The following is a 25,559-nucleotide window of genomic DNA, read 5'->3' on the forward strand; positions in this document are numbered from 1 at the left end:
TGCTGAAAATGATTTTCCCCAACTGCTATTGTTTGTGGCTCTGACTTGGTGATTTTATTTCAGATATATTTTTCCCTGTCTACGTTGTCCATTTGATGGGGGTACCAGGCTAATTAAGGAATTAGTAAGCAGCATCCATTTCGGGGAGGTGGGTGATTCTTTTCCCGCAGCCCGAGAACCTTTCTTGCCCACACTTTCTAGTTCATATTTTCTTTTTTTAATCAGGCAGAGACATTACAATTAAAATACCGTTAAAGTGATTCTGGCAAGTATTGCAATAAGCATGTTTTTTAATTAAAGGAAGAACAGGGGGATGCATAAGCAGCATCAGCTAAGGGGGGAAATTTCATTCGATATCTATTTTAATTGAAAAGGAAAAAAAATCAGGAAAAGCAGCAGCAGCAGCCAATGCCGGTGTGTATGGCTCGCTCCCAGGTTGCTAGGTTTAGGTGTTCTGTGCTTGATTAATTAGTAGCCAGCCAGAGAGTCCATTCCCTTTGCCCCCAATCCTTAAAGCCTGATTTATGCCTCACATCTCCCATGAATATGTGAGGGCTCAGGCATCTATTTCCTGAGCTGCTAGTGGATAGGATTATGGAGCGTGCACTGAACTCTTGGGGGCTCTCGTTTACCAGCCAAATTGATTTTCCGCCTTTCTGGCCGGGGACAAGCCCACCTCGAAGGCTTCCAGGCTCTGCTCCAGTGGATCAGGCACAAGCCTAATCCGGATCTTGCCAACAAAGGAAGCTGTGTGCATCCCCAACCATGCAGGCTTCGGGCTGTGGCTGCCTTCCCCCATTACTACCTTTTCCCCCTCTTCCTCACCTTCTCCTGCCACCCACATCCACAACAATGTGGTGCAGGAGGGTACGGCAATGTGCCCAGATCCCTCAGCCAGCCCTTGTCACCTTGGCAGAGGGGGTATCTGTCCATCCTGAATGGATAGTCATCTCTAATTCTCCAGGGACAGAAAATTCCGCAAGCCTCCCTATCTATTTGATTGCATAACAACTGGAAAGGTAACCAGAAACAGGCTGCAAAACATTTTAAGGATTTATTTGTGGTTGATACAAAAACCTGAGCGGGGGTTAATCATCATGGATAAGTAAGCTGGATAATTTACATATACAAATGTAGGCAGTTCAGGCTTTGAGCAGTGAGTGATCTAGTTTGGGTTATGGATTGAGCTAGTTAATTGAGGTCCTCAGCTGCCTGCCTGGATCTTACCTCTGCTCACTTCTGGCTTTCCCTCTGCTTAACCCTGGAGTTACTCTCCCTGGGTTCATTTTATCACCTGCCGCAGATTCACCTAAACAAGTGGATTCTTGCTCTGCACACCTTCTCCTCTGAACCTCCTAAAAATGACATAATGACATCTTCATCCACCACCTTCACACTTCTTAAAGTTCTTCCTAGAACTACGACCTTGCAAATGTTCTCATTCACCCAATTCTTTGAATGACACCCAAGAATCCTGCTATTTTTCTCATGTTATTCTAGTTTTTAAGGAATAATATTTGACTGTTTGTTTCTCTTCTCTCTCTTCTGTACGCCCTCTCCATGGAGACCTTATTCACGTCTATAACTTCAACTCTTCCTTATTCAACCCGTATCTAATGACCTTTTGCCATGTCCCCCATATGTCAGGCACTATTCTAGGCACAGGGGCTATGGGTGTGATTGAAATGGACCAAAATTCTCACTCTCATAGTATTTATTTCTATAAAGAAGTAGTCAAGTGAGTAGGTTATAGTTTTTGTGAGATTTGCAGAGCAGCAGGGGGAACAATACAGCAGGGAAGGTGGAGAGGGAGCCTGGTGGTGGCTGGGGGTATTTGCACGTGGTGAGGCAAAGGCTGTGAGGCAGGGGAAGCAGGAAGATGAGTGCAGCAGGAGGACTATGAGCCCTAGGGAGAGAAGAGTGTGATTGGGTCAGAGAGGGCCAACCCTGTAGGGTTTAATAGGCTTTGACTCCGAGTGTGGTGGGAGCCATTGGACACTCTGAGCAGAGAGGTGGCCTAAGAAGGTTTAACAGAAAAGGAAAGAAAAAGAATTGCACTGGGTGCTGTTGTGGGAGTAAACCCTGGGGTGGGGGTGGGGATAGCATCAGGGACCTGAGTTGAAAGGCTGTTACAGTCATCCAAGGATGAGATGAGAGTGACTTAAGTTTCCCACTCCCAGTGGGAGATGTGGAAGTGGTGAGAAGTGGTTGGATTGTGGAGATCGTCTGAAGGAAGAAGGCACAACATTTCCTGGAAGATTGGCTGTGAGTGCAATGTTGACCTGAGGATTTTTAGGCTGAGCACCTGGAAGAAGGGAGTTGCCATTTGTGACCTCTGCAGGAACTGTGGGATGACCTGTGGGGCAAGGCGAGGGTTGGATGTTCTGGGAGTGCCAAGTTGAGGAGCCTGTGAGACACCTACATAGAGATGTTGGGTGGTCCTTGGGTGTATGAGTCTGAGTGACAGAGGTAGAAGAGGGCTTTGGAGATAGAAATTTGGGAATCACCAGCAATTTGCTTGGGATGGTGTTTAAAATGGGAGGACAAGGTGAGACAACCAATGCACAGTTCATAGAATGACAGGCAAAGGGGTGGAGATGTGCCAGTTATTGGGACAATCCGGAGGAACCCGGTAGAGGAGGCTGGGAGGGAAGGCTTGAGGGGCGAGTGGAAAGGAGGAAAACCAGCACCATCAAGGGAGGGGAAGGAGTTTCAAGAAAGAAGGAATGACCAAGTATGTCAGAGAGTACTGGCCACTCAGGACAGGTGAGAACAGAGCATCAGACCTTGGATTCAGTGGTGTGGTTGCCATCGTGATCTTGCCAGGACCAGGTCTGATAGACTTGTCAGCGCAAAGGTCCAGCTGGGCCTTTCCCTCAAGGAAAGGGAGGGAAGGAACTGAGGATGGAAGGTAGAGTGGCTCTTTCAGAGACTTACTGGGTAGTAAAATATTTAGATTCTAAATTTTTACTGTGAGGGGGAAAATAGCTAGAACAGTGGGGCTTTTTTTTTTTCCCCCCAAACACATACAACAAATCATTTTGAGGTTATTACAGAGGATGGCTAATTGTAGGGTTAGCCGAAAGCAGGTTTTGATGTACTTTGCAAACATTAGCTAGCTGCTAAAAGTCGCTTTGACTTCCCCTTAAAAGAAATAAAAGGGATGTTTAATGGAAAGAAGTGATTACATGTAAAAAAAAGTTGTGTTCATTTATTTATTTTAGAGGGGAAGTAACAATCATGATGGTTGATTGATTTTTATAAAATTACCCAAGGTCACTTGTGGGACAGACTCGGCTTTCATGAACAAGCCATTGAAGGGTCACGGTCACAGGCCACCTTCAGCCCTGCACTTCATTTCAGCGTTCAGAAATGTGGTCAAGCTTTATAAAGTGAAGGAATAAAGTCCTCCCTCTATCCTCCCATCCAAAGCCACCACGCTCCACAGCAGCCCACTGGCTATTTGTTTTAAGCTAATAAAGTGTGAGGATACAACACTTGGGGGCTCGGCACACGGCTAGCTTGAGTGTAAACCTTACATTCCTTTCCACTAAGAAGCTTTCATTTTGGTTATCGCTTTTAATTATTTCAATTAAAAAGAGTTGAATTCCTCATCAAACTCTCTTCTTAATTTACCTAGATTTCCTTATCCTTGCTGCTGATAAGGAAGGAGGGGAGGCTTTTTAGCTGGGAATAATGGTTATCACATTAATTAATTAATCCTGTTTTTAGTACTCTTGCCAACACAAATCATTCATTTTCTTTGGGCTGAGATTTCTCCCTTCATTAGCGTCATTATTAGTTCCCATCAGTAAATGACGTTTTTAAATTTCTGCCAATTTGTTTTAGTGTGTTTAATAGTTTGCTGGATACAAGGAACAGAGCCCAGGTTTATAAATTCACCCACTAACTCTTGTAATCTGCCTCAAATCCTGTTTGGAATGAGGCGAGGTATAGCTGCCTTAACAAAGTGAAAATAAATAATATATAAATAAGCCACCGGCAAACTTAACTTAGGCTAGCATGTGTTCTTCCTTGAAGGTAACCATGATCATTCTAATTAATAAAAAAGTAACCTGGGAGGGTTTGCCGAAGTGGATAGGGTGTGAGCTCTTTGGGCAGGTGGTCCCGGGCTCCAGTGCTTGCTCGGCTTATTCTAGGCTGAGACAGACCTCCTCTCCCAGCCTGCTCTCTGGTCTGCAAAATATGGAGTATGATATCAACCTCATAGGCTGGTTTTGATGGTCATTTCTGACAACATGTCTAAAGATTTTGACATAAGGTGGGTGCTCAGTAAGTGTTAGCAGCTTTGTTTTCCCTGTAGTAGTATTTGGATTTCTGACTGCGTATGGGATGCTTTTCTCAAGTGAAATTCAAAGTCCACTGCAGCATGGGTGTGTCAGGAAAACACAAGCTTCATGTTTCTATCAGTATTGGCAGGGCTGAGCACATTCTGGAAGATGTCGATGTCCAGTGTTCTGGAGCTGGAAGGAGTCTCAGTGAACGCATGGTTCTGTTTTGCATGTACATGATGAGAAAACAGACCATCCCCAGCATGGAGTGGGACATATTTGGAAATGGGTTATCAGAGGGCCACCAATTTTATGGGACTTACGGAGAGTCCTTCAGAGGCCAATAGTCTGCCCTCTGCTTCTAACGCTTTGTCATCAAGGTCAGTTCAGATTTCCTGCCTGTTTGTAATGGAGGGTGCATGCTATGCAAGTCCATGGTCCTCCAGTTGAAGAGAATTAGTTGGGACCTTAATGACATGTGGCTGGGAGTGAAAAGTTTTGGGAAACAGGTCACATTTTTTCCGTTTCATTCACAGCAGGATTAAGGATTATTATTGCATTTCTAATGATTACTCTTGTCATTGGAACATCAGTGGAAGGGAAAATTAAAGTCAAGATCGCCAGTAGGTCCTTTGGAAGTCTGGAAGCCATGGGCTGCTGCTCCAGCACCAAGACTATAGATCACAGGAGAGTTCTTGCCTCTCCTATAGTTTCCGTGAGCGTGTGATTGCTGTGTCATGTTTCAGAAGGAAAGGTGGGCCTGCCGATGGCGAGATGTTGGAAGGAGGTGGTCCAGTAGTGTTTGCGTGATGGAGTAACTCTGTAAATGAGTAGTAATGTCAACAGTGTGGGGGGGCGTGCAGATGATGAGGGTGACAGCAGCCACCGCCAGCACTGCATGAAGTGTCTAACAGGTGTCAGACCCGTGACCTGGGATCTACAAGTATCACTTCAAGAAATCTCATCATAGCCCTTTGAGGGAAGAACTATTACCATGTACATTTTACTGAGGGATAAACTGGATACCATGTGGGGTACACTGTTCTAAACTGTGGCTGCAAGGAGAGAACAATTTCAATGGTTGAATCCACGTCAACATCCCAGGCCTGTTGCTGATGGTGTGCAGCTTGGGTTTAGGAGGCAAGACTAGAAGGCTCCATGAAGGCAGCTGAGGAGAGTCAAAGAGCAGTGCTGGAGCTGAAGGTCAAGGGCGAGGTGGCCTCCACACATGACTATGGGGTCAAATGTGTATGGGTCACTATGTTTGCACTAAGATGGAGATAAACAAAAATAGCCTTTTTCTTAGGTCCCCCTCATTCCTCCAGTACATGTTTGAGACTTTCCAGTTGTGATTTCTGGAGAACAACAATTTGACTTGAAACTTGGCACACTGGATGGAGGACTAAATTTAGCAATTGAAGAATCTTGACCTTCACTGTCGCTCACTCACTGAGACCCTCCTTACGACAGAAGGATCTGCCTTTTGAGCCATTTCTTTTCTGACATGTTGCCTCTTCACATCCTTTGCCTACCTTTGGCTCATTGAGACATGTATGGATTTATAGATTACATGCAATAACAACATCCTCTCAGAAAATGAGAGGGTGTGTGTATGTATTTGTGTGTCCATAAAGGAAATTCAGATACTTAAAACAGGTTCTCTTCTAAAATGATATAATCATTTGCTTGTTTACTCCACAACTACATAGTGAGTGCAAACCACCTATATCAGTCACTGTTCTAGACCCTGGCAACACAAAGGTGAACAAAATGGAGAGGGGCCCTCACGAAGCATGCCTTCTAGTGGCAGGTGGGCAGATAATAAGCATGTAAATAAATAATATGCCTCATGGTAAGTGTTATGAAGAAAAACGTCTTTGGGTAAGGGGCTAGAGCATGTTATTTTATGTAGACCAGAGAGGGAGACCCTCAGTGAGAAGTCAAGATTTGATTGGAAACAACAAGGAGGGAGTCACAGGGATGCTGGACAGAAGAACACTGCAGGTAAGGGAGCAACTGAGGCCTGTTGGAGAGCTGACAAGGGGGCCAGTGTGCAGGGCATGTGAGGGAAGGCATGAGGCTTACAAGATAATGTTGCAGTGGACTTGGAGGTGGGTGGTGAATCATGAAGGGCATTTTTGGGCCCAGCATCAGGACATTGACTATTCTGACTGGGATGAGACGTTGTCATAGGGTTTAGAAAAGAGGACCCCTGACTTTTCCAGTATGAAGTCACAAGTCTAACCACTTTGTTATAGGCTAGAAGAGTCCTATCCAGTACTTTTGCAAACCACATGTGGAGGGAGGTAGATTTAGGAATTCATGCAGGTGAATGTGGTTGTTTACATGGGCTGCTTTAATAATGTTGGCATTACAGAGAAAATTCTGCATGGAATGCAACTGTTCTAAATCCTTTGAAAGAGAAGTATTATAAAGGTGAAAGTATGTTTTAATATCTTAAGTATTTATTCTCACAATATTATTTTATTATAAAATAATATTCCTATGTTACAGAAAATTTGGATATTAGAGAAAACATTTGTAGCAGTTAAGATTATTTGATTACAAATAACAGAAGCTGACTTTCTTTTTTAGATTTTTTATTTTTATTTTTAACCTTATTTATTTATTTATTTGGCAGAGAGAGAGAGGGAGAGGCAGGCTCCCTGCCAAGCAGAGAGCCCGATGTGGAGCTTGATCCCAGGACCCTGGGACCATGACCTGAGCCGAAGGCAGAGGCTTAACCCACTGAGCCACCCAGGCATCCCAGAAACCGACTTTCTTTTACAAAAGGAAATTTATTGAGATTATGTTGGCTCACTTACATAATTGAAGGAAAAGTCTGGAAAATCAGGTCTAGAAGTGATAATGATCAGGGCATTCTGAAGGAGCTTTGTGGGGGGTGGCAGTGGCCCTCAGAAACAGAAGCTCTTCTCAGGCTCATTTAGATGCCACTAAACATTTTCAGTGTTCTGTTCCCTCCTGTTCCAAATTTCCATATAAAGCCTGGGTATTAGCCTGGCTTGGCTATGGTAGGATGGGATATGATGATTGAAAGTCCCACTCAACTGTATTCAGTGGCACAGAGCAATTTCTTAAGGAACTTTGGGTTTCTTATTAAAAGTAAAGCAAAATGGACACTGGCCAGCTAAAGTGCTGTGGATGCCATGCTGGTAGTCCTAATTACATTTCCTTTTACCATTACCATCAGTCTTATAATTTTGGCATATTTTCTTCTATTCCTATTTCTCATTCACATGTTTCTTAGTGTTTCTAAACTTAATTTTATGTGCTGCTTTTTTCTGCTGTCAATGGCTAAAATGGTGACCCTCTCAACCCTTATTTAACCAGTCTTAAATTACTGGGCATTTAGAATATTGCCATTAAAAAGAACATAAATAAAAAATGCAATGAATAGTGATAGCTAACCTAAACTGGCTTAGTTTAGTGCTTCTACCTTTGGGGGTCCAATCCATGTTCTACTGAGCTTCTAGAAGAGAGGGGGAGACAAAATAAGTCTAAATTGCTGCAAAAGTATATAAGTGCAGAGGATTTCCTCAGACATTGGAACTGTCAAAAGGAGGTGAACCTTATTCTTCTAAGGATTGACAATCTTCTCTTTGGTCATTAGGAGGCAAGCTGATTTTCATGGATGCAGGACCCATTGAGCTTAGGGCACACTCCATCCTCATTTCCGATGGTGGAGAGCTCTGGATTGGATCCGAGGATAAGCCCTTCCAAGGCAAAGCTGAGATCAAACTCTACGGGAGTTCCCACTCTACTCCCTTCTTTCCATATGGTGTCAAGTTCCTGGCGGTGAGGAATGGAACTCTTTCCCTGCATGGTGAGTGACACAGTTCACCAGAAGAGATGAGGTAGAATGGTATCTAGATAATATGACAGTGATAGGCAAATGGTAAAACCCCTTAAGAATCTTTGGCTGTTCGTTGCTGAGACAGCAAAGTTAATTACAGCATGGGCACTATTTCCTTAAATAAGAAATATTAGTTGTTATGGTTCCTGTGGCAGACAGAGTATATTTGGTTCCCAATTATGTACTCCCCTTCCTGTAAGAGGATTATATGCCTCCACCAAGTGCAAGGTGACTTTCAGTGCCTCCCATGGGGTGGGCCATACTTCTCTGTCCCACTGGGAGATGGGACTTAGCCATGGACTTGCTTCTGTCAAGGAATGTGAGCGGTAATGATGACTGCATGGCCAAGTAGAAGTCTTAGGAGCTGTTACACTGCTTTGGCCATTTGTCCCATTCCTTCTGCTGGAGAATAGCCTGTCCCATGTAGGGGGACAGCTATATTCTTCAGCTTGGGTACCTGAATGAGGACAGTCGGGGTGGAGCTGCAGCCCACCTGCTGCAATCCTGAAAGTGAATGGGGAGTGATCTTTGTCTACTGAAACCACTGGGATCGGTGTTTGTTAACAGCAGCATAGCATAGTGCAAACTGACTGATGGGCCATTTACATTGGCAGCATCACAAATCAAATAGATATGACTTTATTTTGTTGTGTCATGGCTGTCTTCCCTTCCTAGGAGCAGGATTTGGTTAAAGTTCTACTTAGAATCCTGTCACTGGGGGGTTGGGTTCTTATGGATTTCTGGGAAAGAAAAGAAAAGAAAGGAAAGAAAAGAAAACAGGAATTAGGCTACATGTGTTTCTGTTGCCATTTTATCATCTTCTGATCACTTAGTCCCACTTTACAAAAATGGACATTTTTATTTTCCTGGAGATTCAGGATATTACTAAGTGTACCAGGAGAATCCTCAGTATCAACTGGAAAATGTGTAAGTATAAAATGATGAGCTTTAAATGTCTTTCAGTGGATACTTATATACTTTCAGTTACATAGCATGAGCCAAAGGGAAGTCAAAATGTTGGCTCCAGATGGTGGCCCAGTCTCCAAAAAACTTGATATCATCGACATTGGCATTTCTATATTGGCATGACAACATAAATTGGTCATAGAGCTATGCTGAGGGGTCTACCATTTTGCTCTGTTAAGGCTCTGTGTATTACACAGTAGTTCTCCCTTATCTGTGGGGGGCATGTTCTAAAACCTCCAGTGGATGCTGGAACTGTGGATAGTACCAACTACACATATACACACTCTGTTTTCTCCTATAACTACACACCTATGATAAAGTTTGATTTGTGAATTACACACCATAAAAGATTAACAACAAGAATAATAAAATAAAACAACTGTAATGATACAAGGTAGTAGAAGTTATGTGAATGTGGTCTCTTGAAAGATCTTCTCATTCTGTACTCACCCTTCTTGTGATCACGAGATGATAACATGCCTCCACAATGGGATGAAGTAGGCACTGTGATGTAGTGTTAGGTTATTAGTGACATTCTGACCAGGTCAGAAGGGGGATCATCTGTTTTCAGACTAGAGTTGCCCATGGGTAACTAAAGCCACAGAAAGCAAAACCACGGATAAGGGGGAGGGGGGTTAGTTAGTCTGTGGGCCTCAATCATAGTTCACTAAAATGCAGTCTTTTGCCTCTTTTGGCTTCCTATGAGAGGAAATGAAATCTTTTCATCAGGCATTTATAAAGTGTTGACTTTGGCCAGCCAGACTGCTACATATGGGGGATATATTTTGTAAGGCTTAAAAAAAACCCGTAACTATCTGGACAGAAATGCAAAATGCCTACAGTATTGATTCTTATGTTCTGCTTTACGGAGGACTCTTTCCTCCTCTCTTTATCAGCAAGAACTTACATTGATGTTGTTGTTCAGCATCCATGAGGGTTTCTATCTATTGTGCATCAACTGTCTTCAGATGTTTGCTGTGGTCCAGCAGCCACTTAGGCTTCTAACCCAATGTGCTGCTCTTTACCACTGAAGAAACCCAGCTGGAGAACAAGAGGGCACAGGTCAAATTTTGCTATAAATCGTCAAAATGCTTAACAGTGGTCCTCTGGATTGACGGTCACTGTCCTATACAAGGCAAATGTTCAGCTCTTGCTAGAAATGGACGTACTCATGAAAGAGGGTGAAGACACCTAATTATTCTACCCCGCTTCTTTCATTTCAACTCTACTCATGTTCACATTCTATCTGGAAGGGTCATCAAAACAGCTCATAAATAAACCTTTATGTGCCTGCCTTTTCAAAGGATCCTGTGCTCCTAAGCGTTTGTGTTAAAACAATTGTCAAGTTAAGAAAACCTTAGTGCCATTGCTCATAATCAATCAGTGCAGGCCAGCCAAAGCAAAGGAGATGTTTCAGATGTGGTTGGAGAATTGTGAAAGTTACAAATCAGTGTTACAGCTTCAGCCCTGGGATGTTACTGATATTGGATACTGGATATTGGGTATTGGATGTTACTGGATATCCTCTCCCTCCTTCCCTTCCTTCTCTTTCTCCTGCTCCCTCTACCTCCTCCTCATCTTGTTTCCTGCATTCCCAGGATTAGGTTGTCCTCACCAATGGGTTTACCCATTTCCCCAAAGTGCTACCAACATGGGAGTAGCTAGGATCTCTGGGCAGCCACAGAGCTTGCACAGTGAACAATTGCAAAAGCAAGCTATTCTCCTCTCTGAAATGATGCTGCCACATCTCATTCATTTGAAGGAAACACTGTATGGGAAAGAGCACAGTCACTGAGCGAGGGTTCTGAACCTTCCCCCAGTGTCTGTCAGAGAATTCCCCTCCTCCCTGCCAGCCTGAGCTCATGAGTCCCTTCTCCCTGTCTCCTACACCTCTGAGGTCTGAGATTCCCCTCTGGCAGTGCTCTATAGCATGGCTAAAATCATTACGTAATTTCAATGGCCTTTTCCCAGGGCCAGGCATGGGTCTGGTGACACTGGGGCTTTAGGGAAAAACTCATTTTCTTTTGCTGTCAAGTATGCAAAACAGTGAGCCACTTGATTCACTGCTTTGCACCCAGAGTCCCTAATGACCCAGCATTCACTCGGCTTCCTGGCATGATGGAGTGAGACTCACCGCCTAGTGTACAGAAAACTCTTCTCTAGGAGATTTTTTTTACTATACAGGTTTCTAGGCCTCACCCCCACAGTCTGACTCGGTGGGCCTTATGAATGGGCCTAGAAACGTGCATTTCAGTGGGTGATCTGATTCATGTGGCTCACTGACTACTCGGAGAAATGCTGTTTTTAGTGGTTAATAGTTTTGGAATCAGAACTCCGCTCAGGTCTGGCACAGATCACCTATGACCTTGGGCAAATGAAGCTCCACAGAACTGGAAAACATGGTCCTCACCTTGTAGATTTACTGCTTGAGAACCACTCCAAAGTATTTGGCACACATTGACACTCAAGCAGAGTTAGTTATGGCCATTTTATTATATTTTAACACCCTCCCCATCCCCCCTCAGCCCCAGAGCACTGAGGACCCAGGGCCAATTATCTCATGTTTTCTTTTAGCAGGGAGAGCAAGAGGGGCTTCTATCTCAAAATTTGGCATGAGGCCAGCCCTGCCTAGAGATTTTTCTCCTTATTAATTTCCTTGTCTACCTCTTCTGATCAGAGCAAGAGAGAGGTTTTAGCAACATTCCCAGGCATCTTCTATTCTGTTCCCACCACCCAAGGAACACCTTTTGATTTTAATCTCTGGTGGGGCTGCTGCTTCCCAGCAGTGGAAAACCACCATTCCTGGGTGTGGTTACAAGAGAGTCTTCTGGAAACTGTCTGCATGGGCCCCAGAATAGGCAGAAGCAGAGCACTGCCCAGCTATGAGGCCTTTTGGACGCATTTTATCCCGTGCATCCAGGAGGGACAGGACTGACTGACGGGTACTGATTTAGCTCCAGCTTGGGTCACAGAGAATCACACAAGTCGTCTGCATATGGGGACAATGGCTTTCCCACCCTCTCTTCCCCCGTCTCCTTCTTCATTGCCACCCCCTGGAACGCTTCTGCTCCAGCTAATTTCTCTCATGGATTCATATCGCTAAGCAAACAGGCTTTGCTATTCAGCTGTCATGAGGAATGATGGAGCTGAAAGCACATTTCATGTTTTTCTTTTAATGTAGGAATACTCTCACACACATGCAAGGCCATCTTTCTCTTTCTTGGGGTTTGGGAGTGGATTGGGGCAGGGCTATTCTGTTCAGAATCTCTGATGGGGTTCAGATTGCCTAAGAGGTCCTGTCAGCTGCTCACTGGGATTCTAAATGCGACTCTGGGGTCTCAGGATGCCTCCAGAGTGGCCATCTGGGGTCTGGCAGGTCGTGGTCAATAAGGAAATTTCACTAGTGCCTTTTTCTTTCCCCACTCTGTCTGCCAATCCAGGTTCACTACCCCAAACCGAGTGCCAATCACTTGTCACTTTTTAAGGGGGTTGCTGTCAGCCTGAGCAACTTGAATTTTTGACAATGTAATTACGGCCCTTGCTTCCACAGTGGGAGTCTGAACAGGATGGTGGGGGTTTTATTGATTGTTCAGCAGGGAAATTTATCAATGTCTCTCACTTCATTTCCAGTTCCTCCCTGAGAAATTTGGCTGGCAGTTTCTTAGGAGAAAAAAACAGTCTTATGGCCTTGAATGGACTTCTGTCTTTGTCCTTCTCAAGAAATTACAAGATACTGGCTTTAAGTATACATGGAAGTTTCTGAGCAAAGCTGGTACGTGGGAGTGTGGTTGAGGAAAACACTAGTGTGATTGTTATGAATATAAGAATTTGGTAGGAACAAATAAGGAAAAAAATGAGTCTAAACAGGCGAGTTTAGATATGGTTTGTTTTCCTTCTAAAAGTACCGAGTATCTTTATTTAAATTCCATGCTTTTTATAAGTATGGTGTCACGGGCACTGTTTGAGTTGCTAAAGGGCATCGGGCTGTCTTGAAGCACGGTTCCAGGTGCACAGAGTACACCCACGCTATGAGACCGTGTTTCTGGCTTTCACCCTCTGCTCCACAAAATCCAGATGTTTCCTGGAGGAACTTCAGGGGTTCCTAAGACAATGAAGTGTTTGGGGGGGCCAAGCAATAAAGGTTTAAATTGCTCAAGTAATCCATTGCTTATCTATTTGCATGATATTTCCTTGGAAGAAAGAGTTCCATTGCCCAAAGAGTCATTAAAAGCAACTCTACTAGCTCATCCTTTTAACTGTGGTGTGTAGATCCTTTTGAGGAGTTCAGGGCGCCTCTCCATCTGATCCCTTCTTTCCCCAGGATGGATAGAGCTTGGAGACTTTTCCTACCGTGTGCTCTTTGTTGTGGGATGTAACTTTCCAGAGCCTGTTTTGTCTTAGAACTGTTCCTCCAACAGTAGGTTGTCAGATCTCTGCTCTTTTGTCACTTGACCAGCCACGTCCAGTTCGGTCTCCTTTACATCCATCACATCCCTTCTTGCTCCCACCTCTTACCTAGTTCTTCTAGACTATGAGTGTCTCCATTTTTGTCTCTCATTCCTTTGGGCTGGACTATAAACCATTGCAGTGGCATGGCATTTCTGTGTGTAGCTTTACTCCCCTTGAAATGCTTGGTTTTCAGGGGAAGACACCCAGGGCAAACAAACTTAGAACACAGGATTTATGAGTTTTTGGTCAAGTTCAAGGTGGACAGGAAGACCGTGGGCCTTGAGGATGACTGCCTCCAGGCCCCATCCTGTCAGGACTCAACTCATAATGTCTCATGTCTGCATCTCTGTGCATGTATTGGCTTCACTGGCTCCTGTTCCTCACTGGCTACATCTGTGTGGCCACTGTGTTTTCTGGTTTCATGTGGACTCTGGTTTTCCAAAGAAAAGAGCTCTGGAAGCAGATGATCCACTTCTGATTGAGCCTCAAAAGGCCAAGAGTAGCCTAATGCCATGTCACAAGGCCTATGAGCCATTCACCTCACTTCATCTTATCACATAAGCATGTTATCCTCTCACATCATCACAAGAAGGAGAAAAGGGTGAGTAGAGTACAATAAGGTATTTTGAGAGAGAGAGACCACATTCACATAACTTTTATTGCAGCGTATTATTATGATTATTCTATTTTATTATTAGTTATTATTATTAGTCTCTTATTGTGCCTAATTTATAAATTAAACTTTATCATAGGTATAGATGAACAGGAAAAGAATAGGATACATAGTATTGGGAAGTATCTGTGGTTTCAGGCATCCGCTGGTGGTCTTGGAATGTAACCCTTACAGATAAGGTGGTACTAGTATAAATGCTATAGTTTTCCTTCCTCCTTTTCAAGGATTTTTGATTTTCTCAATATTGAAGAGTTTCTGTGTTTTTCCCTATCACTTTTTAACCACAAACTGTTACCTGAGATCTTGTGGGAATCTGGAGCTGGTGTGGTGTATAAATTGGCCATTGGTCTTTGCAAATGGAGCAAGTGACTTTTTAGGGATGTTTGAGAGACCTGAACCTTCTAGACAGAAATATGACTCAGAACAGATTTTATTTTCCTCTAAATTGCTATCTTCATCCATATTCTGATGGGTCTTTTTTCCCTTTCCTTTAACAATACCACCCTGGGCACCATAGCTTTCCAGTTGATTTAACATACTAAAAAAGGCCAGTTCCAACTCATCCACTTCATTTTTTTAAAAAAGATTTTATTTTATTTATTTGAGAGAGAGAAAGAATGATGGAGAATGAGAGGGTAAAACAGGTTCCCCCTGAGTAGAGAGCCCATTGTGGGACTTGATCCCAGGATCCTGAGATCATGACCTGAGTCAAAGGCGGATGCTTAACCAACTGAGCCACCCAGGAACCCCCATCAACTTACCACTTTAAAACTTAAGTCTCCTTCTCATTTAATACTCCTTTCTCCTTCTCGAGCCCCTGGCCTGGAGCATTTGGAGGGGCAGGGGTTTGGCTTGCTCCTTTGCTTTTCCATCCATCCTTTTTACTCATATATTATTGGTGCTGGAACAGATAGAAGAGGTGAGGCAAGAAGGCTCACTGAAGGCTTTCTTGAAGTGTGTGCTTGTATCCTCCTCGAGGTGTGGCTGCCTCTCAGGATATTACTGGGTGACTGTTGATTCTTTTTCCAAAGATTTCTATATAAGATCTTTAGAGCCTTGTAGGAGACCTTCTCACTGTTTTCTAGCATAGAGCTGCCCGCCCCCTGCCTTGGATTTGCAGTGCCCTTAGATACCGCCTTAGGGCCCATTTTGGGTAAAGTACCAGAATACTGGCTCAAGAAGAAAGTTAACAGTCTTTGCACACCAAAGGTGTTCTACTTACCACCCCTTTTCCTGCTCAGCTATCTTTTCAAATTATCTTTCTCCTATTCAATAGGCATGGGCAGCCCCACAAATATGCTGCATGTGCAGACATCTGACCTGGGGAAAAGAAGCCAGTCTCCTATTTTTGCTGGTAGCCCTATGCCTGGTACTTCTGAAGCCTGCCTTTCTTTCTTTCTTTCTTTCTTTCTTTCTTTCTTTCTTTCTTTCTTTCTTTCTTTCTTTCAAAATTTATTTTTTATTTATTTTTAGCATAACAGTATTAAATATTTTTTCACCACACCCAGTGCTCCATGCAATCCGTGCCCTCTATAATACCCACCACCTGGTACCCCCACCTCCCACCCACCCATCAATTCAAACCCCTCAGATTGTTTTTCAGAGTCCATAGTCTCTCGTGGTTCACCTCCCCTTCCAATTTCCCTCAACTCCCTTCTCCTCTCTAACTCCCCATGTCCTCCATGCCATTTGTTTTACTCCACAACTAAGTGAAACCATATGATAATTGACTCTCTCTGCTTGACTTATTTCACTCAGCATAATCTCTTCCTGTCTGGTCCATGTTGCTACAAAAGTTGGGTATTCATCCTTTCTTATGGAGGCAAATACTCCATAGTGTATATGGACCACATCTTCCTTATCCATTCGCCCGTTGAAGGGCATCTTGGTTCTTTCCACAGTTTGGCAACCGTGGCCATTGCTGCTATAAACACTGGGGTACAGATGGCCCTTCTTTTCACTACATCTGTATCGTTGGGGTAAATACCCAGGAGTGCAATTGCAGGGTCATAGGGAAGTTCTATTTTTAATTTCTTGAGGAATCTCCACACTGTTTTTTCTTTCTTTAAGTGGAGAGAGGACCTTCAGACTTCCCTCCATGGGAAGGAGAGGAAAAGACAATGGCCTGTTTACCCAGGCTGATGACTCACTCCCATTTCTGAGAATTCCTTTGAATGTCCTCTTTTTGTTTCACATACACCCTGAGGTGGGATATGTCCAGGGATGTCTCAGATGACAGAGTTAGATTAGTCTCCTTTCTGTAAGCCCCAAGGAAATGTCTGCTCCCTAGCTGTTCATGGCTCACTTACAGTGTGGGGCCTTTATCTTCTCTTTGTTTCCTGCTTGGGTCCTCTTGGTTGGTTTGAGGGAACAGAAGTTCTGCTTCATAATTTGCTACATTTGCACCTATATGAAAGGGTGTCACAAGGGATATTGGGTTGAAAGGGAAAGCAACCATTGATATGTGTGTGTGTGTGTGTGTGTGTGTGTGTGTGTGTGTGTGTGTTTTGCTGTGATTCATTTTGATTTTGGGATGGGAAGCAAGATCAAATTGAGGAGAAAAGGAGGAAGAGGGATGAGGAAAATTTAACACCTGTTCTTTGTCTTCTATAATCTTTAACTCAAACAAGCTTCAATTCAGTGTTGGGGTTTTGGTCAGCTGGTATGTTGTGGCTGATCATCATTATGTGGTCAAGTTAACTTGGAACCCTTAGCATGGTAGGATGGCCAGTGATGGAAGACTGGTTCTTCCTTTAAAGAAGATGAGGACTGGTCCTCAACTACATGCATAGGTCTCAAAACATAAGCAACACCTCCAGTGGAAGGTGAGGTGAGAATTTTCTTTATTCTGTGTCATGCCTCAAAGAAGTCCAAAACACAACTATCCTATGCACAAAGGCAGAAATATTTCTGGTAAAATCAAATTGATTTTTTTTAAAACTGACATAGCTTAGAATCTGGAATTCCTGATTTGGACAACAGTGACCTTGAAATAGTCTATATGAAAGAGTTTCTTAAATTAAGGGTATAAACCACACTTTAAGGAACTTGTTTAAACACGTTAAAGAGAACCTGCTGTTTTTAAGGTCTTTAGGAATTTAGGTGTTTACATGTAAATGCATACTCCTAATTAGAAATGAGTTCTAGCTATTCAATAATCCAAGTACAGCAGGAACCCCACTTAGAAACACATTGTAAGGTACTTTAAGTTTCTATATATACCTGAAAGTGTTGGCATTAGTCAGATCTTTTTTGGTTGCAAGTGACAGAAAACCCAATTTAGAAAGAAATAAGGGTATTTATTGCCTCATATAACTGAAAAAACAAAAAGCAAAACAAACAAAACAAAACAAAAATTGGAGGCACAGCTGAGTCCAGGTGCTCCAATGAAGTCATTAGGATTTTGTTTCACCACAACTCTAGGCTCTGCTTTCCTTTGAGTTGACTTCATTTCCTTCCTTCTTTCCTTCCTTCCTTCATTCCTTCCCTCCTTCCCTCCTTCCCTCCTGCCTTCCTTCCTTCCCATGTTTTTTTTGAGAGCAAAAGAGGGAACATGCGCTCTTGAGCAGGGGGAGGGGCAGAAGAGGAGGGAGAGAGAGAATCTTTTTTTTTTTTTTTTTAAAGATTTTATTTATTTGACAGAGAGAAATCACAAGTAGATGGAGAGGCAGGCAGAGAGAGAGAGGGAAGCAGGCTCCCCATGGAGCAGAGAGTCCGATGCGGGACTTGATCCCAGGACCCTGAGATCATGACCTGAGCCGAAGGCAGCGGCTTAACCCACTGAGCCACCCAGGCGCCCCGGGAGAGAGAGAATCTTAAGCAGGCTCCACGCCCAGTGTAGGGTCCCATCTCACACCCCTGAGATCATGACCTGAGCTGAAACTGAGGGTTGGACACTTAAGTGACTGAGCCACGCAGGTACCTATCCAGCTCTCCTCTCCTGGAGGTAGAAATGGGTCTCTGCAGCTCCAGGTGAAAAAGCGGCTGTTTTCCAATGGCTATTTGACCCCTGAGCAAATTCTAACATTTCCCTCTATTAACATTCACATCTCTCCTGTTTTTTACCTTTAGCTTTTAATACTAATGTATTATATACAGTTTATTTATCATATTTATTGTACTTGTGCTAAAGTCTTCCTTAGTAGAATGTATACATCACAATGACAGGGAGGTTCCTGGGGTTTTTGTTTGTTTGTTTGTTTGTTTTTGTGTTTTTTTGTTTGTTTGTTTTTATTCATTTATAATATCTCTATTGCCTACAACAGTGACTGGACTTGTAGTAAGCTATCAAAAAATGTATGTGTGTGAACGACTGAATGAAAAACTTGAGCAAAAACCTCAGTATTAATTTTGACCCTGTTTGGGTCAGAGGTCTATCACTAAAACTGGTACTATGACCAGGGAAGTGGTATTCTTTTGGTCAAGAGGGAGCAAGTATGTGGACAACCACCCAGAACTACATTGTCTGAGGTGGAGCATGGATGGTTTATTAACATTAGAGATGTGTTATTTAAACAGAGTAAGAGAATGGACAGGTAAAAACAATGGCTTATCTACTTTATAAACATTTGACAATATAACATTTTTATTACTTTTACTAATTTGAAATTACGAATTAATAAGATTTTACTGGATAGTAAACAAATTCCAGTTTGTTTAGTTTGTCTGGGAAAAAATCCCAACCAACCAGTTGCTTCACTAAACAAAAACCAAAGCCACAGTTGTTAGAAACACAACTAATAGAAAATTTAGAATTAAGGAATATATAATAGCACTGTGTTTTTTTTATATTTGATTATGGCAGGAGAGTATTAGTAAATGAAAGAGGTTGATTTTAAGATAGTTTTCAGTTAGGGATCTAGAACCACATGACTCTTGATTTGGATTGGTCACTTTTTTGTATAAATATGTACATGAAAGGCAATGGCCAGCAAAGTCATCAGTCCTAAGTATAGTTGGCTCTTGAACAATGTGGGGCTCTTGGGCACTGATCCCTTGCACAGTTGAAAATCTGTGTACAACTTTTGACTCCTCCCAAAACTTAACTCCTAAAAGCCAACTGTTAATTGGAAGGAAGCCTTATCAATAAGTTAAACAGTCAATTAACCATGTTTTGTATATTATATATATTTTACATTGTATTCTTACAATAAAGTCAGATATAAAGGAAAATCTTATTTAGGAAATCATAAAAGATAAAATATACTTATGGTACTGTAGTGTAAAAATTCTACATATAAGTGAACTCGTGCAGTTCAAACCCATGCTGTTCAAGGCTGAACTCTATTAAGACTTGGCTTAAGCCAAAAAGAGGACCTCTAGTGAACCATGATGTATCATGTTACTAATTATTCTTGATTAAGCTAGTAGGGGATGGGCAACAAGCTTCTTTATTTACTCCTTAGGCCACATAAGACATTGGGGACTTTGCTGATTAACAAAAGGTAACTTCAGTGTGGCCAGTGAGTTCAAGAAGAGAAGAGAACAGACTTGCCTTAATGCTCAGGGGAGAACCTGTGTGGCCTATCTATTTTAGGCTTTTCTAGATTAGAGGCAGATTTGAAGGAGTTGCCTCCTGAACTCTTTTCCCTATCCCTGCGAGGGAGAAAAGGGTAAAAACAGAGACTTTCCTTTGTTTAGCCTGGTGAATTTTCTGTTCCCTAGGACTCTGCCATGTATAACCTAGAAATGATTGTTTGATAGCAACCTCTTTGAGGGTCTGAGTGGGGAGGCAGGGAAGAGAGCTGTAGGTATTTCTTAGCTACTAAGGAAATTATTATTTCTTATCAAAAGCTAGGCGTTGACATGTTATAAATACTGGTACTATAGTAGAATGTTCAGACCCCACAAAGATAAATTGGGAAGGTATTTTTCAATTTAGAACAATTGTTTTTTTTTTTTTTTAACCATGAGCTACTTCCTTCTAAAATACCAACCGTTAATAAAATGAAGTACTGAAAATAATACCTGAGGCCTTAAATTTCCTATGTCAGTCCCTATAGTTCCAAAATTTTTTCATGGATACATATATCATATTGGTTCTATTTATTTGGAGAACGCTGACTAATGCAGTGACTTATTCATTCCTGAGTAACATTATAAAAAAAAAATTCAGAGAAAATCTTTGGAACCATAAGGATTTTGATAGGAAATTTAAGGCCTTTGGTACTATTTTCACTACTTCATCTTATCAACAGTTGAGATAGATAGGTAGATAAATAGATCATATTCATTTTATTTATCATGAGAACTCTAATATTGTAGATTATAATAAGCTCTATTATAAGGAATTGGCTCATATGATTGTAGAAACTAAGGAGTCCCAAGATCTGGAGTCAGCAAGCTGGAGACCCAGGAGAGCTGGTATATATAGTTCTAGTTTGAGTCCAAAGGCATGGGAACTAAGAGAACAAATGCTGTCAGTTGCAATCCAAAAGCCAGCAGGTTTTGAAATCCAAGAAGCGCTAGTGTTTTAATCCAAATCTGAAAGCTGGAAAAGTCTCAGCTCAGCAGTTGGTCAGGAGTTCCCTCTCACTTAGGCTTTTTGTACTATTCGTACTATTTGGGTCTTTGATGGATTGGATGAGGTCCACCCTCGTCAGGGAGGGCAGTCAGCTTCACTTTGTCCATGGATTCAGATGTTAATCTCATCCAGAAACATCTTCACAGAGACACCCCAGAATAATGTTTGTCCAGTTGTCTTTGGCCTTAGTACAGTCAAGTTGACATACACAGTTAACTATCACAGGATCCCATTTTCTATAACTGACTCTGTATCATATCTTGGACACATAATTCAGGAAGATAACAAGCCTCTGGTCTTGACACACAGCTTCCCAAGAGGACATAGTCTGTTAGCTTCCTTTCAAGATTTCTATAGTTTACTCTCTCCTGCTGGCACAGGAGAATCTTCACTGAGCTTATCCTGACTTGTTTCTAGAACATTCAATCATTCATCTTCCTTTTGATGAATGTCAGGAGTTTGGGCTCTGAAAGTAGACTGCTTGGGTTCAAATACTATCTCTATCCCTGATCTGGTGGATCTTGAAATAGATAGTTCCTCAGTGTTGCAGTTTCTAGATCTATAAACAAGAGATGACTCAAAAACATTTCAACCTAGAAACAGCTTCTTGGCTCCTTCTCAAACCTCTGTCAGGTTCAGCCTCTCTCCTCCACCCCAGCCTCCACTCCAGGCTCCATCCACCATGACCATCCGGGTCACCTAGAAGTCCTACAAGATGTTTGCCTCCAGCCCCGAAGCCTTCAGTAGCTGCTCCTTCATGAGAGTGCCAGGTGCACGCATCAGCTCTTCCACCTTCTTCTAGGTGGGCAGCAGCTTCTGGGTGGCCTGAGAAGCAGCATGAGGTGGTTGGAGGCTATGACAGGGCCAGGGGTATGAGAGGAATCGTTGTCTCATTGAACCAGAGCCTGCTGAGCCCCCTCAAGCTGGAAGTGAACCTGAATATCCAGGCTATGCACATCCAGGAGAAGAAGCAGATCAAGACTCTCAACCACAAGTTTGCCTCCTTCCAGCAACAAGCTGCAGCACTTGGAGCAGGAGAAAAAATCCTGGAGTCCAAGTGGAGCCTCCTGCAGCAGCAGAAAAATGCTCGGAGTAACATGGACAGCGTGTTCAAGAGTTACATCAACAACCCCCGGGACAGCCGGACACACGGTAGGCAAGGAGGAGCTGAAGCTGAAGGTGGAACATGACAACATGTGGGGGCCAGTGGGGGCTTCAAGAATAAAAATGAGGAAGAGATCAAAGAGTATGAAGATATGGGGAATAAAGGATAGGAACGAAGTTGACGTGAACATGATGGAGCTGGAGTGCCTCATGGGAAGGGCTGACCCATGAGATCATCTTTTTAAGGCAGCTCTATGGAGAGGGGCTCTGGGACCTGTGGTACCAGATCACAGACATGCCCCTCGTGCTGTCTATAGACAATAGCCGCTCCCTGGACCTGGATGGCATTATCGCTGAGGTCAAGAACCACTGTGAGGAACACAGCAACCACAGCTGGCCTGAGGCCAAGACCTTGTATCAGATCAAGTACAAGGCGCTGTTGGCATTGACTGGGAAGCACAGGGATGACTTCTGTACATGAAGATGGAGACTTCTTAGATGAACAGGAACATCAGCTGACATCAGGCTGAGCCTGGTGACCTCAGTCGGTTAAGTGTACTCTTGATTTTGGCTCAGGTCATGATTTCAGATTATGAGATCAAGCCTACTGTCTAGCTCACACTGGGTATGGAGGCTGCTTAAGATTCTCACTTACCCTCTCTCAAAAAAAAAAAAAAAAAGGAAAGAGTTTTCTAAGTGTGAAACAAAGTATTAAAAAATACTTATAGACTTACTATTATACAGGTCAGAAAATGGCATAAAAATACTGAAGTTAAATAACTGGGAAAGAAGCAAGTTCTTTATGTTCCTATCAAGAATATTACAAAGGAGGAAAAAAGAATATTACAAAGGGAGCCAAAGGGGTCCAGGCCCCACTTGGAATCCTAAAAGAACCTGAAAAATTAAATTTGAGAGGATTGTTCTGGAAACCTGAAAGGAGTGTCTTCAGTTTGTCTTTCTGCCAGAGATGAACACCAGCTATGTGTATGCAATATAGAAGTGAGCCGTATGTGTGTTAAATGGATGAAAAAGATGGAATGAGTGTCTGGGCATAGTTTCATTCTCTGTAAGATGAAAGTAATAATTCCAGTCTTTGCTACTTTGCAGAGTTGTTGTGAGTTAAATGAGAGGAAAGAATGGGAAGCAGTTTTGAAAATTATGAAGTGCCAGGATCTAGGTAAAATCCAATTTTAACAAATATGAATATAATGTCCAATTTAACGATACTCTTCCTCCATGGCCAGGCTGAAAGCAATACTATTAATAGTATTGCTTTGATGATATGTATGGAAGAATTCTCTTTGAAGGAAAAATCACAAGCTCCAGCCCATGTAGCATTCCATTTACTTAGCAATGTTGAATTTCTTTTGATACTAAAAAATGTAAAAAAGATGTCAAATAATGGCCTTCACCTGACATTTTAAAACAAAAATGATTTTTTTTTCCCTTAACAGTCAAATTGACCAAGACCAAAAATAGAAGTAGTAGAAAGTCTGTGCAACTGGTATTCATGAATGCTGCTAGTGTATATAGAAGTTGTGAGTCTTCCTGTGAGTTAATTTGGTAATTATAGTAATCGGCATAAAACTAGGTATATGCCTTGATATAGTGATGCCATTTTTAGGAATTTGTTCTAAGGAGGTGACCATGAGCAGTCATAAAAACTATGCTCAAGAATGTCCACATCTGCATTGTTCACGAGAGAAAAATATTGGGAATAAACAGAGTATAAAGAATTACAGGATTACTGTATAAAATGCACCACTTTTAATTGGGATACTGTGATACCACTATGATGTTAAATAATATATAATACAGCTATTAGTAAGTGTAATATTAAGTAAAGAGAATATATTAATATGTCATATTAGTTAAATGTATTACTCTATCAATTTTACTATATTAAGTAAAAAGAATTTACAAAAATGGTATGTCAAGAATTACAGCATAATTCTATAGTATGTAGAGTATTATTTATATATGAAATTTTGTCAGCTTGTAAACATAGGATAGAAAGGATGGAAAAGAAAAGACACTTATTAATCTATTGTAGTAAGATTGTGGATGCTTTTATTATCTTCCTTTAGCTTCTCTATATTTATATATATATATATATTTTATATAATATTTATCGATTGGTTTTCTAAAAAGAAATTAACCTGTTAAAAATTAGCCTCGTTTTCCCTCATTGCTGTCTCCACTCTAAACCATAAACTGTAGCAATGATTATTAAAAATACTATCTATCTGGTCTGAAGTATACCTGAAGTTTTGTAAATATTTTTGGGCAATGAAAAGGAGTGGGAATTAAAAACATGTTATAGAAGCCTTTTGCTCTGAACAACAAGATTTTGCCCTGGTGAGTAAAGGACTGGCCAGTACAGTTCTGCAGGGCCCAAGAATGCTATTTGTTAAAATTGGCCTGAAATCTTTGAAGCATCTAGGAACAGTGTTACAGATGTTTCCACGTATCTTATAATTCACTATTTCTTATATTTCACTATATTCAACATACGGGTATGTTGAGCTTTATCTTTATAGTCTTTATCTTTATAGTCTTCTCAAGAACAAGTCTACTTGTTCTTAATCACAGTAGCAATAGTAAAGCTCAGATTGAGTAGAAACCAAGGTTAGCCTTTAGAAAAGGCCTTCAATCAAAGCATGGCTCACTGCACCATCTGAGTAACCTTGGTTAGCCTTGGTCTAAACCTCTGTGCCAACAAAATGGTAGACTTTTTCTCAGCATTGGGAATAGACCATGCCCAATTCCCTTTCATCACAGTATAGAAATGTTTACTGCTCAGCTGTGGATGCAGCCAGCTGATCCGCACATTTAAAGGATTGCTCTGCTGAGCCTTCTTCTTCCTGCAGGCACATGTTCCCTGCTCTGTCATTGTCACCAAAGATGAGCCAGTACTAATGCAGAAGGCTCACAGTGCAGACACAGAGCTAAACGCATACGGGATTCCTGGGCCAGGTTTTGTCTTCAGCCAGCAAAGATATCACAGCGAGTGGCTTCTCGAGGGCAGAGGGAAATGGTACATGAAAAATGCCCCATTCCATCTCTTCGGTCTGCCAGATAATCTTCTATTAATGCTAATGTCCCAGTCTCCTCTTCTGAAGTATGGTAAATTGGATTGCCTCCAATTCACAGATGCTTTGAGTTCAAAGAGTTCCCTTTGTGAGATGGCTTTCTGGAACTTAAGATGCATTTTTCTCAAAGAAGTGGTGATAACCTTGTAGTTAAGGACCCAGGTGAGCCCTCTACAGGCAATTTCGTCTAAATCTCCTTGCTGTCTGATGCTAGCGGGAGTAGTGCAGCTGGCCACGGAGTATAAGACTAATTGTGTGGGAGTGTAGGTCCGTTTCTGCCATGGAATACCAGGGACACATCTCTCTCCATTTGGGCTCTACTATCTTAGTTCTGTTCTTATTGAGTACTAGTAACAAAGGGTGTGCTCAGTTGTCGCTCTCGGCCCGCAAGAACGACCCGCAGACGAGGTGAGTGGCAAACTTCTTTTATTACTAATGCTAATGTACTAATGCTAATGGCGGCCGCCCCGCACCAAGCACTTACAGCAGTATATATTCACGTGTGTACGCCCCCCTTCCTGCCCAATCAGAATGCCGTGCATGCAGTGCCCTCGTGCGCTCTTATGTAACCGAGCAGGATTCTTTT

The 25,559-nt window shown here is 42.3% G+C and overlaps 1 protein-coding gene and 1 pseudogene across 12 annotated transcripts in view; both read left to right on the forward strand.

The window, feature by feature from the left end:
* PKHD1 (PKHD1 ciliary IPT domain containing fibrocystin/polyductin) overlaps window positions 1-25,559 on the forward strand; it is a 478,342-nt gene that overhangs the window by 150,184 nt on the left and 302,599 nt on the right. For all 12 annotated transcript variants that reach the window (XM_059400266.1, XM_059400267.1, XM_059400265.1 and 9 more), the window contains one exon: window positions 7,924-8,136. In XM_059400266.1, the coding sequence (XP_059256249.1) occupies window positions 7,924-8,136 (213 nt within the window). The remainder of the gene's footprint in view (window positions 1-7,923; window positions 8,137-25,559) is intronic.
* LOC132017977 (keratin, type II cytoskeletal 8-like) lies at window positions 21,460-23,971 on the forward strand (annotated as a pseudogene).

This window comes from Mustela nigripes, chromosome 5, assembly GCF_022355385.1.
Source record: "Mustela nigripes isolate SB6536 chromosome 5, MUSNIG.SB6536, whole genome shotgun sequence".
Classification (NCBI taxonomy): domain Eukaryota; kingdom Metazoa; phylum Chordata; class Mammalia; order Carnivora; family Mustelidae; genus Mustela; species Mustela nigripes.